The sequence below is a fragment of the Peromyscus californicus genome, unplaced genomic scaffold (genome assembly GCF_007827085.1).
Source record: "Peromyscus californicus insignis strain IS unplaced genomic scaffold, ASM782708v3 Scaffold_10__1_contigs__length_136768540, whole genome shotgun sequence".
Classification (NCBI taxonomy): Eukaryota; Metazoa; Chordata; class Mammalia; order Rodentia; family Cricetidae; genus Peromyscus; species Peromyscus californicus.
The window spans coordinates 1415750-1429899 of NW_026294391.1; the positions used below are offsets into that span (position 1 = coordinate 1415750).

The 14150-nt window shown below is 48.8% G+C and overlaps 1 protein-coding gene across 3 annotated transcripts; it reads right to left on the reverse strand.

Moving 5' to 3' along the window:
- Positions 1–2805: 2805 nt before the first annotated feature.
- Positions 2806–14150, reverse strand: Cdk16 (cyclin dependent kinase 16). 3 transcript variants are annotated; one of them, XM_052729725.1, is made up of 16 exons: positions 13873–14150; positions 8002–8209; positions 7342–7475; positions 7116–7241; positions 6975–7031; positions 6769–6883; positions 6048–6142; positions 5889–5951; positions 5513–5636; positions 5156–5276; positions 4982–5079; positions 4786–4891; positions 4663–4705; positions 4415–4505; positions 3182–3259; positions 2806–3098 (listed from the first exon to the last, which is right to left on the reverse strand). In XM_052729725.1, exons 2-16 carry the CDS (start codon positions 8201–8203, stop codon positions 3061–3063), a joined length of 1491 nt encoding a protein of 496 aa, XP_052585685.1. In that variant the 5' UTR covers positions 8204–8209; positions 13873–14150; the 3' UTR covers positions 2806–3060. The 3 variants fall into 3 exon arrangements, with proteins under 3 accessions (XP_052585685.1, XP_052587013.1, XP_052586263.1); XM_052731053.1 differs by lacking the exon at positions 13873–14150 and adding an exon at positions 13436–13826; XM_052730303.1 differs by lacking the exon at positions 13873–14150 and adding an exon at positions 13436–13543 and having other exon boundaries at positions 4663–4696.

Below are 14150 nucleotides of genomic sequence, written 5' to 3' on the forward strand. Positions count from 1 at the left end.
TCAGTTTCAGTTAGCTTCTGTAGGGAGTTTGATAGTGGTGGTGGGGTGTCTGTTAGTATGATTCTATCCTCTAATCCAACCTGACACAGATGAGGTCACTTCATTACATGAGCCCTGAAGGAAAAAGAATGAACTCCTTTAACTTGCTCCCCACCCCCAAAGAACGTGAAGTATTAAAATGGAGTTTGGCACAAGTAGATAGCTGATCTTTAAACCCATCTGAATCCGACTTTTATTGCCTCTCTGCAATCTGTTCCTCCCCATCCCTGGAGCTGGTTTCTTCACCTTCCAGGGGCCAATCTCTTCCCATACCTAAGAATGGGCATAGGAAGTCTGCTGAGGAATTTGTGGATATCCCATCCATTACAAAACTGACAGAAATGGGAATGTCCCTTTTTTTTTTTTCTTTTTTTGAGACAGGGTTTCCCTGTGTAGCCCAAGCTGGCCTTGAACTTAAGAGATCTGCCTGCCTCTGCCTCCCAAGTGATAGATTTAAAGGTGTGCACTACCACCACTGGACTGTACTTTTTCAACTCTGGGACTGGACAGCCATTGTGGCACATTGTAGTTTCAAACTGAGATTTGTAAGTGCTTACAAGGACAGTGATTAAGAGGTTCATTAGGTCACCACTGCTGTGCTTCCATAAACAGCCACTGAGGCTTGCTAATACTTGCACTTGCCTAGGCCTGCCCACCCCTTTTGCTTACAAGTCTCTTGGCTCTTCCCAAGATGGTGGGATGGAAGTATTCATGGACAGAGGAAATTAAGGCCCTATTCTCACTTGAAGCTAAGTCTTGGCTGTGCCACTGTTTGTGTGCTGTGTGTACAAAGATGTGGAAGCCAGAAGTCAACAAAGGGTGTCATCCTCAATTCCTCTCCACTTTGTGAGACAGGGTCTGCCACCTGGAGTTCACCAGTTCTTTAGACTGGCTGGCCAGCAAGCTCCAGGGATTCTGCTATCTCTACTCCCCAGTATTGAGATTACAAATACCCATTACACCCAGGTTTTTTTTTTTTCTCCTGAGACAGGGTTTCTCTGTATAACAGTCCTGGCTGTCCTGGAACTTGCTTTGTAGACCAGGCTGGCCTCGAACTCACCGAGATCCACCTGACTCTGCCTCCCAAGTACTGAGATTAAAGGCATGCACCACCACTGCCTGGCTATATCTAGCTTTTTAAATCATGAGTGCTGGGGAGCTGAATTCAGGCTTTCAAGCTTGCATAATAGCAAGCATGTTACTAACTGAACCATCTCCAAAGCTCAAGCTGTTGTAAACTTCACCATACAGATGATTTCCAGAAACCAAGCCAGTAGTCCAAACTTCTGGCTCTATGACTTCACTCTTGAACTTTTCTAAGTGTATTCAAGGTTTCCTTTTATATAAGCAATGGTCAAAAATCTACTCTCCTTTCATTCTCTAATTGGCCTCTCCATAGTGTCAGCCAGACATATAGTCATATTGGATCTTTCTGCCTTATACCGTTCTGGATATACTGGGCCTTCCAAATTTCTTCCAACTTATATATACTTTCTACCTCCATTCTGTCAGGCCTGTCCACACTGCTGGATAAATCTAACTCCTTTCTGCTCAGTTATTGATTCTCAGTAACACAATTAAGTCTGCCCTACTGCTTCAACTCATCCCACCAGTCTATGTGCAATTCCGTCAAGTTTTTTTTCATAATTCCACCACACTTCCAGGCAACTCCTTCCCAATGATTTTAGTTGATGGGACCAGGTATGGATTCACCAATGTCCCAGTAATCATCCTAGCTTAAGCCCCCTTGCCTTTATGATGATTTACAACCAGAGTTTTCATTTTAGACTTTTTTTTTTAATATTTCATACAGCGATTATGGTGCATTCAGGAACCCAATCCCCCCAAACCCTACTAGAAGGGCACCCTCCCTTGCCCTCCCACCCCATTTAAGGGTCCCAAGGCTTAGGGTGGAGGAAGGGGAGCAAACCATCCATCCAGGAGACTGTCCTTGCCCTGCCTTACCCTCCCATGGATTGGGATATAACAACTGGGCACAAGCTCCCACATGTCCCCTGCTTGTGCACATACACATATTATATATGGCTCCTCACAAAGCTGGTCAATTCCTGGCAGAGCCCCTACTCAACAGCACCGAGTGGGACAGGGCATGAGGGCTAGGCAGAGCTGGGCTGGGGAGACCCTGAGAAGGAAGGAGGCCCCGGCTACAGGACTGAAGGAGGGAAAAAAACAGACCCCCAAATGTCCATCTCCCAGTCTCTGGTAGTTCTCAGGTCCCCCTATAGCTGGGGACACTAGATGGGGAGGAAGGTGGCTGAGGCATGCTTTCCCATAGCCAATCCCAGGGTCTAGTGATGGTCAGGATCTGAATAGGGTCTGGGTCCCTGCCTCTGAAAGGCTGAGAGTGGGACTTCATTGCACAAAATACTGTAGGAGGGCCAACACTCAGGGAGTAGGGCCCAGCCAGTCTGTATACAGAGATATTGCATTAAAAAGTGAGAACCTCATTAAAAATAATAAAAAAAAACATTAAAAGAAACTAACAAAAAAGAAGGCCCATACAGAGGCAGGTGGGACAGGTGGGAAATCAGGCAGAGGATGCCTCAGACCCAAGGCATCACCACCTTCTACTCAAAGTCAATCAAGGGCCCTGGCCTGGGCAAGCTTCAAACCTCTGGCTGGCCATGGGGTAGTGGTCCTGGGGGAGAGCATGATGAAGAGGGGAAGGCCTAGCCTTAGTGTGGGAGACTGACATGGCCATTCTGTCCGCCGGCAACTACCAAGACAGAGACACATCAAGCAAAGTAGTGGTGAGAGCTTTGTTAGCACCCAGCAGACAGGCCAATGGTTGACTTGACAGGCCAGTGGATGGGTTGACAGGCCAGGCCAGTTGTTGGGTGTTTAGGCAGGTGGCAGGGGACAAGTTGGTAGCAAAGTGTGGCTCAGGCAGGTAGGCAGGCAACAAGCAGGGAGGACTGCAGATGGGGGCTGCCCTGTGAGGGGTGTGGCATCCCTCCAGCTGCTGCCTGCTGGGGCCTTGGTCTGTGGCTTAGAACTGGCTTAGAACTCCGTATCCACCACACGGAAAGCTGGCCTGCCTGCAGGGGAAAGTAGAGTGAATGGCTGTTAGTGGATAAGCAGACAGGTGGGTGGAGCAAGAGGAGGGGAGGGCCACACGTACCTGAGTCAGGCATGGAAGAAGACCGAATATTGGCCTCCTTTTGTAGCTGTACCTCCTTTAGTGCAAATATGGAAGTAGCTGTGGATAAAGAGACATGTAAGTGGGGGATGACCTGTGGGTCTACCCAGAACAAAACTCACATGGCCTCACTGAGTGAATTAGAACAAGTTGCTCCTTCTTTGAGAAGCTTGACTTTCTTCTATCAAACTGCCTGTAACTAAAGATGGGACATGGACTACTACTGGAACACTGCATGAGATAAAAAAATGTATTAAGTTTATCAGGTATAATAATGTTAATATAAATACTACCTACAAATCTACATGCAAGGTGGTGGTTTGGGATTTAATTAATGGGTAGATATGAAAGGTCAACAATTTTTTTGTGTAATGAACTTTTGTTTTACTTTTGAGACATGGTCTTTATAACCCTGGCTCTGCTGGAACTCACTATGTAGACCTGGCTGGCCTTGAATTGACAGAAATCCACATTCCTCTTTCTTCTGTGTGCTGAGATTTTTAAGCCAGGCATAGTGGCTCATGACTGTAATCTCAGTTACTAGGAGTCTGAGACAGGAGGATTGTCACAAGTTCCAGGCTAGCCTAGGCAACAATAGTGAAGAGGATAAGAGTGTCCCCCAAAATAAAAACAGCAGCCCACCAAAATGAGGTTTTTAAAAATCTTTATAGAAAGCCAGGTGTGGCAACATGCACCTACTAATTTTAGCACTTGGGAGGTGGTGGCAAGACCAGTTCAAGGTCATCCTAAGCTACATAGCAAGCCTAAGGTCTATCTGATTCACGTGAATATTTGTCTCACACCACACCACAAGCCAGGGCTACCTAGCACAACCTTGCCTCAAAAGAATCCCCCAGCTAGCTCTATTATTACAGGAAGGGGCCAGGAATGCCAAATACAGTATAAGGAAGCTTTAGGGGAACCTCCCCCATCGGTTTTGAACTGTCTGAAAGTCATATGGGTGCTTAGTTTGTAAAACCTGTGGTGTACACTTTTTTTGGATATTGCATCTGTATGTACTATATGAGAATTTTCATAAAAATTGAAAGGAATCCAAGATGAAAACAAAATTTCTTCCTAATAGATACAACCTGCCACATGTGCATGAGGATATTCCCTCCTTAGTGATGGCACAAACCAGCACCCTACATCCCAGTGGTTCTGCTCTCCACAGCCCCAACTTGAGCCACCCACTCATTCCCCAACTACACTCACTGTCAGGAAGTTTGTGGATCCGCTCCCCCAGGCTGAGGAAGAATGGATGTTTCATGGCATCCTCAGCAGAAATCCGATTGCGACCCTCAAACTGAGTTGGACAGAAGAGACTGTATTGGTATACTGTTACTTTCAACATAGGTCTCTTGACCTGCCCTCCTCAGAGACTGCCCTTGGGGAAGGAAGGTCCCATTTCCTACACCTGGAACCCCATCCCTGTTAAGGTTGACCTCCAAAGATGGTCTCACCTGTAGCAGCTTGTTGAGGAGGTCAGCTCCGTCGCTATCAAGTCTAACACAAGATAAGGAGATGCACTTTACATTGAGTTCAGACATTCTGGCCCCTAATGCCCACCTACCCATCAGCCTCACCGGGGTGCATGGCTCAGAAGGGCCTCAGCTCGGTACTTAGGGTAGTTGTATGTTCTAAACTCTTCATTGGATAGGATGCCTGGCCATGTCTCCTCAGTTGGGGTTCCTAGTATAGAAGACAAGCCAAGTTACCCCAAACATCTCAGGTCTTTCCTGCATGTCCCCACAGCTCCTCAGGCACAAACTTCCTCCTCACCCAAAATGCGGAAGATGAAGTGCAGCTGTTCTTCCACTGTGGAACCCGGGAAGAGGGGCCGGCCTGTGGCCATCTCATAGAAGATGCAGCCCACACCCCTGGGCAAGAAAGGCATCATGAGTAGGGGAAGTTGGCTGGGGAGTCACTCCCTTCCACACTTCCACCTCTCCTCACCACATGTCAATTTGGGTAGAGTAGTCTGTGGATCCGAGAAGGATATCAGGGGGCCGGTACCACAATGTCACCACTTCATTGGAGTATGTTTTAGTAGGGATTGACTTGGCACGTGCCAGGCCTGGGAGGCAAAAATAAATAAATAAATAAATAAATAAATAAATAAATAAAAGAGCAGCTGGAACGAGGAGGCTGTGGGCAAAGCTTGGAATAGAGTATAACTGGGACTAAGAATGCCTGCCATAATCAAAGTCTGGAGAGGCTGAAGGGGAATGAAGCTGGGTGGTCATAGGGAAGTGAGTTGCTTGGAGATTAAGGTTGAGGAGTCAGAGGGAAGAAAGGGGAGGCTGATGGTACCGAAGTCTGCCAGTTTGAGCTCTCCCCTCTCGTTGATGAGTAGGTTCTGGGGCTTGAGGTCTCGGTGTAGCACCTTCTGCCTGTGGCAGTAGGCCAGGCCACGGAGCAACTGGAACAGGAATAGCTGCAGACCCAGGAATGGTAGGCAGAAGTCAAAAGATATCCACTAGCCCATTACTTGGCAGCAGGCAGGCACTGCTCCCTCCCAAACCGACACTGAGCCCAATGTCTTATCACAGAAAAGATGACAGGCTCCCAATGCCCTCCAAGAGCTCCCAGTAAAAACATCATACAGGAAGACTGTTCCTGGGAGATTTGTACAGGAGTGGGTGAGTGGGGGGCCCCCTCCTAATCCTGCTTTCTGTCCCACACCCACTTTCACATTGTGCATGTTGATGACATTCCCACAGTCATCCAGGTACTGCTTCAGGTCCTTGTCCTGAGGACAAAAGAGGTAGTACAGGAACAAGAGTCACATACTATGGCTCCTGGCCATTTTCCCACCTCCCTGGGGTCTACTGCTATCCAACCTTACCAAGTATTCAAAGACAAGGGTTAGGGACTTCTCTGTGTGGATAATGTCATGTAGTGTGACGATGTTGGCATGCTTGAGGTCCTTGAGCAGGGATACTGTAGAAAGCATGGAACAGAATAGAGCAACAGTGAGAGCCCCATCCTCAAAATAAAGATAAGGACCAGACAGATATGAGCTTAGATGTTTCCTTCTTTCCCTGTGCAGTTTAGGGTAATGCCTCAGAGCACCTAGCTCTGATTTACAATATGCTAAGAAGTAGGTGTGTCTCAATGATCCACATGTAGAAAATAAGGCTTAGACAAGAGTACCAAGCAAAAGTGTGGGACTACAGCCCCAACTTCATGTGACACTATATTTTCACAATCTGCTTTTGCTTTCTGGGAAGGGGTCTTGTCCAAACCTAAGCACACAGGCTGGAATTTATACTCACTTTTTGTGTAATTCAAATCTATTCCAAGTGATTTTCTGAACACTTTAAGGAGTGCTCGAAGAATGAAAGCAAACACCATAATTTGTAATTAATTTACCTTCCTTGATCCATTTAGATCCCTAATTACCTTGATTATTACCTGGGTATATAGATGGTGGGCACTCTCATGAAGGCCACAATGTTGCAAAGGTAAGGAGAGAAGGTCTGAAAAACCCCAGTCTTTGAATCCTTACTCACCACAGAGAGTGTGTGTGTCATGGAGTCAAGAAAGTCTAAGGATAGGGTCTGTACCTTCCCGGATAGCAGTGCACGGTGCCCCTTCTTCATGTTCCAGTCTGATCTCCTTGAGTGCCACAAGGTTGTCTGTGAGCTTGCTTTTGCCTTTGTAGACAGTGGCATAGGTACCCTGGAGTGTGAGGAAGTACGACAGCAGAGGTGCAACGAGGTTGCATGGAGTTCATACTGACCTCACCACGGTCCTCTTTTGATTGTCTCACCTCACCCAGCTTGTCCAGCTTGATGTAGGTCTCCAGTTTTCCAAAGCCAATCTCAGACTGTGGAGTAAAGGAGGTACGCTGAAGCAGGCTGGAGCAGGGCACTGGGAGAGTGGGATAGGTGGTAGACAAAAAGATGCTTACCAGGCTAACACGGCGGAGTCGCCGGCTAAGAGGCTTGTCAAAGATGGGGCTATTGAGGGTCAGCTTTTCAAGGTAGCCCTCGGGCAGCCGGATGTCAGCTGGTAGTGACAGGCGTTTGTTGATGTCCTAGCAGCCAAGATGAAAGAGAAGCATGATCATAAGCTCCACCTCCCCAAACACAACCCCATTCTCCAACTCTCCCATCAGTGGGACAGGAATCAAGTACCTCAGTGGAGATCTTCCGTGGTGGGTGGTTGCGCATGCGTACTCTCACTGGAGACTGCACCTCATCTGACGATGTGGCTGAAGCCTGGTCACTCTCCCCATCAGACCCCATCTTCATGTCCTCGTGCACAATTTCTGGTGGTGGGGAGAGGGAAATGCCAGGTCATTGGAGTCAAGAACACTCCCTCCTGCCCCCAAAACAATACATTCCTTCATCATATCCATGTGTATACATCGCCCCTAGAGCAGACTAGGAAATCCAGGTGGGCCCAGGACAGATATGGAAGGGGCATGGTCATCTAGTACAGTATACTCCATCAGAGATGAGCTGAGATGGTAAATGCCCATGGGTCAGAAGGCTAGTGGTGACAGGTATTGCCAAGAGCCCTGAGAAGGCAGACCCAATGAGACTGAGAGGGCCACCACAGAGTGCAGAAAAAAGGCAGAGAGCCTTGGGGCAGCTGCAACAGGCAAGGTACCATTCCTCCCGCCTGGGGCCTGGATATAAAATCAAGGAAGGAGGTACAGAAAGTGTTAGAAATGGATGACAGGGAAGGGGGAGAAAATGAAAAAAGGAAGGAAAACAAGAGTCTAAGGAATGCACTGGGAGGTAGTATCTGGGAGCTGGGGCAGGGAGAGAGAATGATCAAAGTGGACTCACCTGGTGCAGAGCTGAGTGGGCCCCGTCCAGAGCGAAGCTCCCCAGGGGCAACACGGGTAGGGGCCTCTCCAAGGTCACTGCCACCACCACCACCACTCTCATCCAGGCCTATCTGCTCAGGGGCACCATTGGTCTTGTCTATGCCTCGGCCCCCTCGGAGTGTCATTGACAGCTGCCGTTTGATCTTCTTCATCCGATCCATGGCAACCTGAACGGGGACATGAACAGAAATGGGGACCACATTAGCATCTGCTTGATCAGCATGGGTCCCTGAAAGACCACAACAACCTAGAACATGTCAGTGCCCACTCAACCACTATAGATACTTGGAAATTTAGCATGGATAGGGCCCTCTGTTATTGTTAGCCCATCCCTAAGTAGTCTACCTGGGTACTAAGACTTGGGTGGCTGGCTGAGGACAAGGGTCCACTCAGTAGACTGTTGGTCTCTAGGGCAATAGTCTCACTGTGGGAGCATAAGACTCCACAGCAGCTATCCTCAGGTGCAGCAGTAGTGACAGACGCAACCACAGTTGGGACAAGGGGTTCAGTTAAAACCAAAGGACTAGTGACAAGGTCCTGGGTGCGCCCATAGAATGGCATGTTTCGATGGCACCAGCCCCACATTGCCCCCAACTGCCAGGCAGAATGCTCCCTGTGGCCCACAGGGACCCTCTCACTTCCCCCAGCAACCACTGTCATGGTGACTAATGGGTCACCCCACTTCTCTATCCAAATAGGGGGAGGGCTGCAAAGGCCCAACCACTGGATGCAGTTGTGGGGGGGGGGTATGTCTCAACACACAGCAGCTATCCTCAGAGCTGCTAGAAAGGTTCGATAGGATTAGAATCCACAGGGTCCAAACCCAGGTTTTTAAAAAGCTAGGTCATATTTCTTTTCTCCTTAGAGAATATACCACATCTTCCTTATCATCCCAAATAAACACAGCAGTCCTTACTGTGGCCCATATGTCGAATATACTTCATTCACCCCCATTACTTCTCTGGTCTCACCTTGATCATTCCTAGTTGCTGTTCTGCACCACACCCAACAGTTTATACCTCAGGATCTGTACACTGGTTGTTTTGAAGACTGTAAAATATCTCACTCCCCATCCTCTCTAGCCCATTGTTCAAATATCGCATTTTTCATGAGGCTTCCATGAGTTACCTTATTTAAAGTCTCAGTCTTGAGCTCCCACACCTTGCCAACGTGTCCCCTACTTCTCACTACCACCTCAGAAATAATACCATCTACTTATTGGTTTCTTTTTTTTTCTTTTCTTTTTTCTTTCTTTTTTTTTTTTTAACTGTCTGTCTTCTCACCACTGTAACTAGAAGATGTGCTCCACCAGGGTAATTTCTGTATTTTGAGGCCATAGTTATAGCCTAAGAACCTGGAATAGTGACTGACACTGAGTAGAAGCTCAAAAAGTACATACAGAAGCAGTGAATAAAGGGGCTGAGAGCCTAGGACCAACCTTTATTGAGGTGAGTCCCAGACACAGACTACCCCAAAGAAGACACCCAGGGATGCTAGAATTGACAGGAAGACGACCTAGATGGGCTGCTGGAGGGGATGGGGGTACCAAAAGGTTTAGGTCGGCATTCTTCGGCTTATTCCTGGGCTCTGGGCCAGCAAGGAGGGGAAAGACCTGGCTGAGGAACCATCTGTACTCACAGCAGGTCTTGAGATGGCCCAGGGCCCAAGGGAAGTAGAGCTAGATAGGAGGTTGAGGATAAGGCCAGGGATGGATTCAAGAAAAGAAATGGTTCATCTGTTGCCGTGAAACAAAGTGCTTACTCCAGCAGTTCCTACTCCCACTTCTGCCTGCTACCTCTAGAAGGGAGGCAGAGTCAGCCTAGCAGAAGAAACCTCAGATAGATAAGGGTAAGATCCACCCACAAAGAATCCAGAATAATACCATAAAACTCTGACCTTGGAGGCTGAACACTGGATCTAAGGTCTAGAAAGTGGCCAGCTCTCAGACTTCCTTTTGTCCCCATACGACATTCATACTCAGTTATTTATTTTTTTTTTTTTTGGTTTTTCGAGACAGGGTTTCTCTGTGTAGCTTTGCGCCTTTCCTGGGACTCACTTGGTAGCCCAGGCTGGCCTCGAACTCACAGAGATCCGCCGGCCTCTGCCTCCCGAGTGCTGGGATTAAAGGCGTGAGCCACCACCGCCCGGCCATACTCAGTTATTTTGTATGTGGTGACAGGAATAAGGGAAGGGGCTAAGAAAATGAGGGATGGGAAGGGAGCTATGAATTAATTTATGACCATACACTGGAACCCTCAATGACTGGACATTTTCCAGAACTCATCTTTTGGGGGATTTTAAGAAGACAGGATATTATATAACACTTTGAGGGGGACAGACCCTTAGAATCAGATACACTTAAGCATTTATGAGCAGCAAAACTTAAATACCATAATTTCAGTTTCTGAGCTTACAGACTTCAGAATAAGCGAAGGAGCAAGAATCGGGAAAGAGAATTCCACAACTGCCGGGCGGTGGTGGCGCACACCTTTAATCCCAGCACTCGGGAGGCAGAGGCAGGCGGATCTCTGTGAGTTTGAGGTCAGCCTGGTCTACAGAGCAAGCTCCAGGAAAGGCGCAAAGCTACACAGAGAAACCCTGTCTCGAAAAACCAAAAAAGAATTCCACAACTATATGGTATTTGTCCTTCTTGGCACTTCCCCCACAAAAAGACGCACTGACCTGTCCCCAGGCTACTCTCACACCAGGGCACTCACACTAATTCCACCACTGAGCATACAGTTGTCATACTCTAATACGACAACACTTTCTATTCTACCCTGACCTCTATTAAGCACACACTGACCCTCAAGAAGGCTCTCACTACATCTTTTTTTTTTTTTTTTTTTTGGTTTTTCGAGACAGGGTTTCTCTGTGTAGCTTTGCGCCTTTCCTGGAACTCGCTTTGGAGACCAGGCTGGCCTCGAACTCACAGAGATCCGCCTGGCTCTGCCTCCCGAGTGCTGGGATTAAAGGCGTGCGCCACCACCGCCCGGCTTACATCTTTTTTTTTTTGAGACAGGGTTTCTCTGTGTAGCTTTGGAGCCTCTCCTGGAACTCACTCTGTAAGCAAGGCTGGCCTCAAACTCAAGAGATCCGCCTGCCTCTGCCTCCCAAGTGCTGGGATTAAAGGCGTGCCCTCACTACACCTAACTCCCATTAACATCATGATTTCTCTTTTTACCTCTAACTCCCTTTAGCACTCAAAACTCTGTTAGTATGTATTTGCCCTCTTCAAGCAACTCCTGTCGCCACCATATTCTAAGTCCCTTCCTAGCCTCGACGCTTCTTAGCCTCTCTGTAGCACTGCCCTACCCCAGTAACATAGTGTCCCCTCTGGATTCTGATCCTTATTAACATGCACTCAAGGTGCTCTACAGCTGACCCAAATCAGCATTCTCTGGACCGTCACACTGCTCTGAGTCACATTAGTACATAGTGAACCTTGTACAATCCCTGACCAGTTTTTTTTTTTTTAAACACTCAGGCCCCTTCACAGTTGTGAGCATCATGTGCACGCTGGGATCTGAACTCAGGTAGTCTGGAAAAGCAGTATATGCTCTTAATAGCTGAACCATCTCTCTAGCCCTTACCTTTACAGTTGTGACCATCATTAACATACATTCTGTCCTGTACTTCCACTATACTGTCTTTTCCCTCAGCACAAACTGAATCTTCACTCTGTCTTGACCCCTACTAGCACACATCAGGCTTCACCTAGTCCTGACTCCCTATTAGCACACCATGAATCCTTACTTAGCCCTACTATTCTCCAAGGACAAACACACTATTCTATATCAGACTGACCCTCATTTATAGCTCCTCTATTTAACCCTGACCCCCATTAACATACACTTGAGTTCTTCATGGCTCCATTTCACTTTGGCACACTTTACACCATCACCTATTCCTATCCCCTCTGCTTCAACCCCCACCCCCCTACTATTAATATTAACCCTTTGGATCACAATTGATTTCCTTCATAGCTCCATTTCTTCCACTACACACTAGATTCCCATCCCCCCCCAAATCTGCCCCTGTAGCACTCCCTGATTCAACACACTTCAGTGGCCCATGAACAGGAAGAACACAGTATTCACAGTGTTCTGATGTTCATCAGCATATTTTACTTTATGCTCTCATCCCCCAATAGCATACATTAAGTGTCTGTGTAGTTCTAAACCCACAGTAGCAGCCTCTAGAGCAGCGATTCTCAACCTTCCTAATGCTGTGACCCTTTAATAGAGTTCTTCATGTTGTGACCCCCAATCTCCAATTATTTTTGTTGCTACTTCATAGCTATAATTTTGCTACTGTCGTGGCTCATAATGCAAATATCTGCTATGTAGGATATCTAATATGTGACCCCCAGAGGGGTAGTGACCTAGAGGTTGATAACCACTGCTCTAGAACTTCATATATAGTACTACCCCATACTTTCTGGAAATTCATATTCTCTGTCTTCACATTTCACTGTAAGCCTTGGTGTGCTGAGCGCCATATACTTCATATACTGGCACTCTCCCATACACATGTATGCACACTTCTGGTACCCAATAGTACAGGTCTGCCTTCCACCACCCTGCCCCATTACACACACCCTCAGGTCCTTCAACAGTTCTGCCTGCAATGGCATATACTGGGTTCCACACTACCTAGATCTTTATTACAACATCTATATACCCTTTCCACCATGACCCTCCATCATCAGCACACACTCAACATTTGAGTCCATCAACTACCTCCACGAACACACCCGGATTCCAGAAAAGATGCCACCCCTAATCCCGTGGACAAACACAATATTAACATTATCCTGACCTTCATCATCACATACTGGGCCTCAGAACCCTAACTCTATTGGCCACCTTCTGGTACTTCTACCACCATTTCTCCATTTACACTGGGCTTCTCTGCAGCCCTAATCTCCATTAGCATGTTTTTGGACTGCCCCCTCTCCTCCCCCCTCCCCCCCCCCCCCCGTTATACATCCTTGCGTCCCTCATGGCCCTGCAACCCACTTCCACAAGCACTCACTGGGCCTGAACTCTTACACAGTCGTAAGGCTTTTTACTATCCCCTTAGCAACCTTGAATCTTTCACCACTACTTTATCATTCCATTTCCGTAACTCCAGTCCTTTTATCACCCCTCTCCCCCTTAGGATCCACAGCATTTCCCATCCTCAGCTCCCAGGACAGGGGCCCAGGGCGGGGCCAAGGTCAGGGAGGCCCCAAATGACCCCCCCGGTGCATTCTGGGAAACTCGAGGGGGAGGGGGCACCTGACAGCCAAGCAGCCCAGAACCCCCTAACTCTGGTCCTAGTACCGCCTAGGATCGGGTTGGTTCTCTAGGAAGGGCAGCCCCCACCCTAAGTATCGAGGACACGCTCACCGGAGGGGGCGCGCGAGTAACCTCAGAGCCGCGGGGCCGGCGCGGCGGCGCCTGGGGCGGCGGCCTGGAATGAGGCCGCGCGACCTCCTTTTCCTCCAGTTCGCCGCAGGCGACCGTCCCAGTAGTCTTCGGCCATGGCTGCTGGGCCCGGGCCGCCGCCGGCTGAGGAGGAAGAGGCGGCGGCGGCGGCGGCGGCGGCTGAGGCGGAGGCGGCGTCCCGCTCAGTCGGCCATGAGCTTGGCCGCTGCGGGCGATGCCCCCGTGCTCGCAAGCGCCCGCTGGAATCCGGGTGTTCACGGCGGCTCGCGACTCAAAGCGGACTGCTCGCGGAGACGCAGCGGATCCCAGGGCCCCACAGCCAGCGGCCCAACAGCCGCGCGCGCCGCGCTTCGCGCATGCGCACGCACGCGCTGGAAAGGAGGAAGGAGGAGACTCACCTCGGGCTGAGTGTACCAAAAGACCTGTCTGCAGCGGGAGGGGGTGCGGCCATTGCGTGCCCACCGGGGAATGTGGCGCTGGCCCCGGAACGGCGCCAGGGGGATGTAGAGGTGGGTTAGTAGTCAGTTTTGATCTTGCCAGAATTTTAATAGCATCGAGGTGAACAGCAGCCAGTAGCCTGGCGTACCAGTCACCTATTGCTTCCCCTACAGTCTCACTTGGTACATCCCCATGGTGGCAAAGGAGACTTTTGCAAGGAGGAAAAGAACAGGTGAGC

Coding starts and splice junctions, on each gene's coding strand:
- Cdk16 (XM_052729725.1), bottom strand. CDS start 8,203: ATGGATCGGATGAAGAAGATCAAACGGCAGCTGTCAATGACACTCCGA. Junction 5,952..6,047: donor CCCTTGTCTTTGAATACTTG/GTAAGGTTGGAT, acceptor TTTTGTCCTCAG/GACAAGGACCTGAAGCAGTA. Junction 5,080..5,155: donor TCTACCCAAATTGACATGTG/GTGAGGAGAGGT, acceptor TTTCTTGCCCAG/GGGTGTGGGCTGCATCTTCT.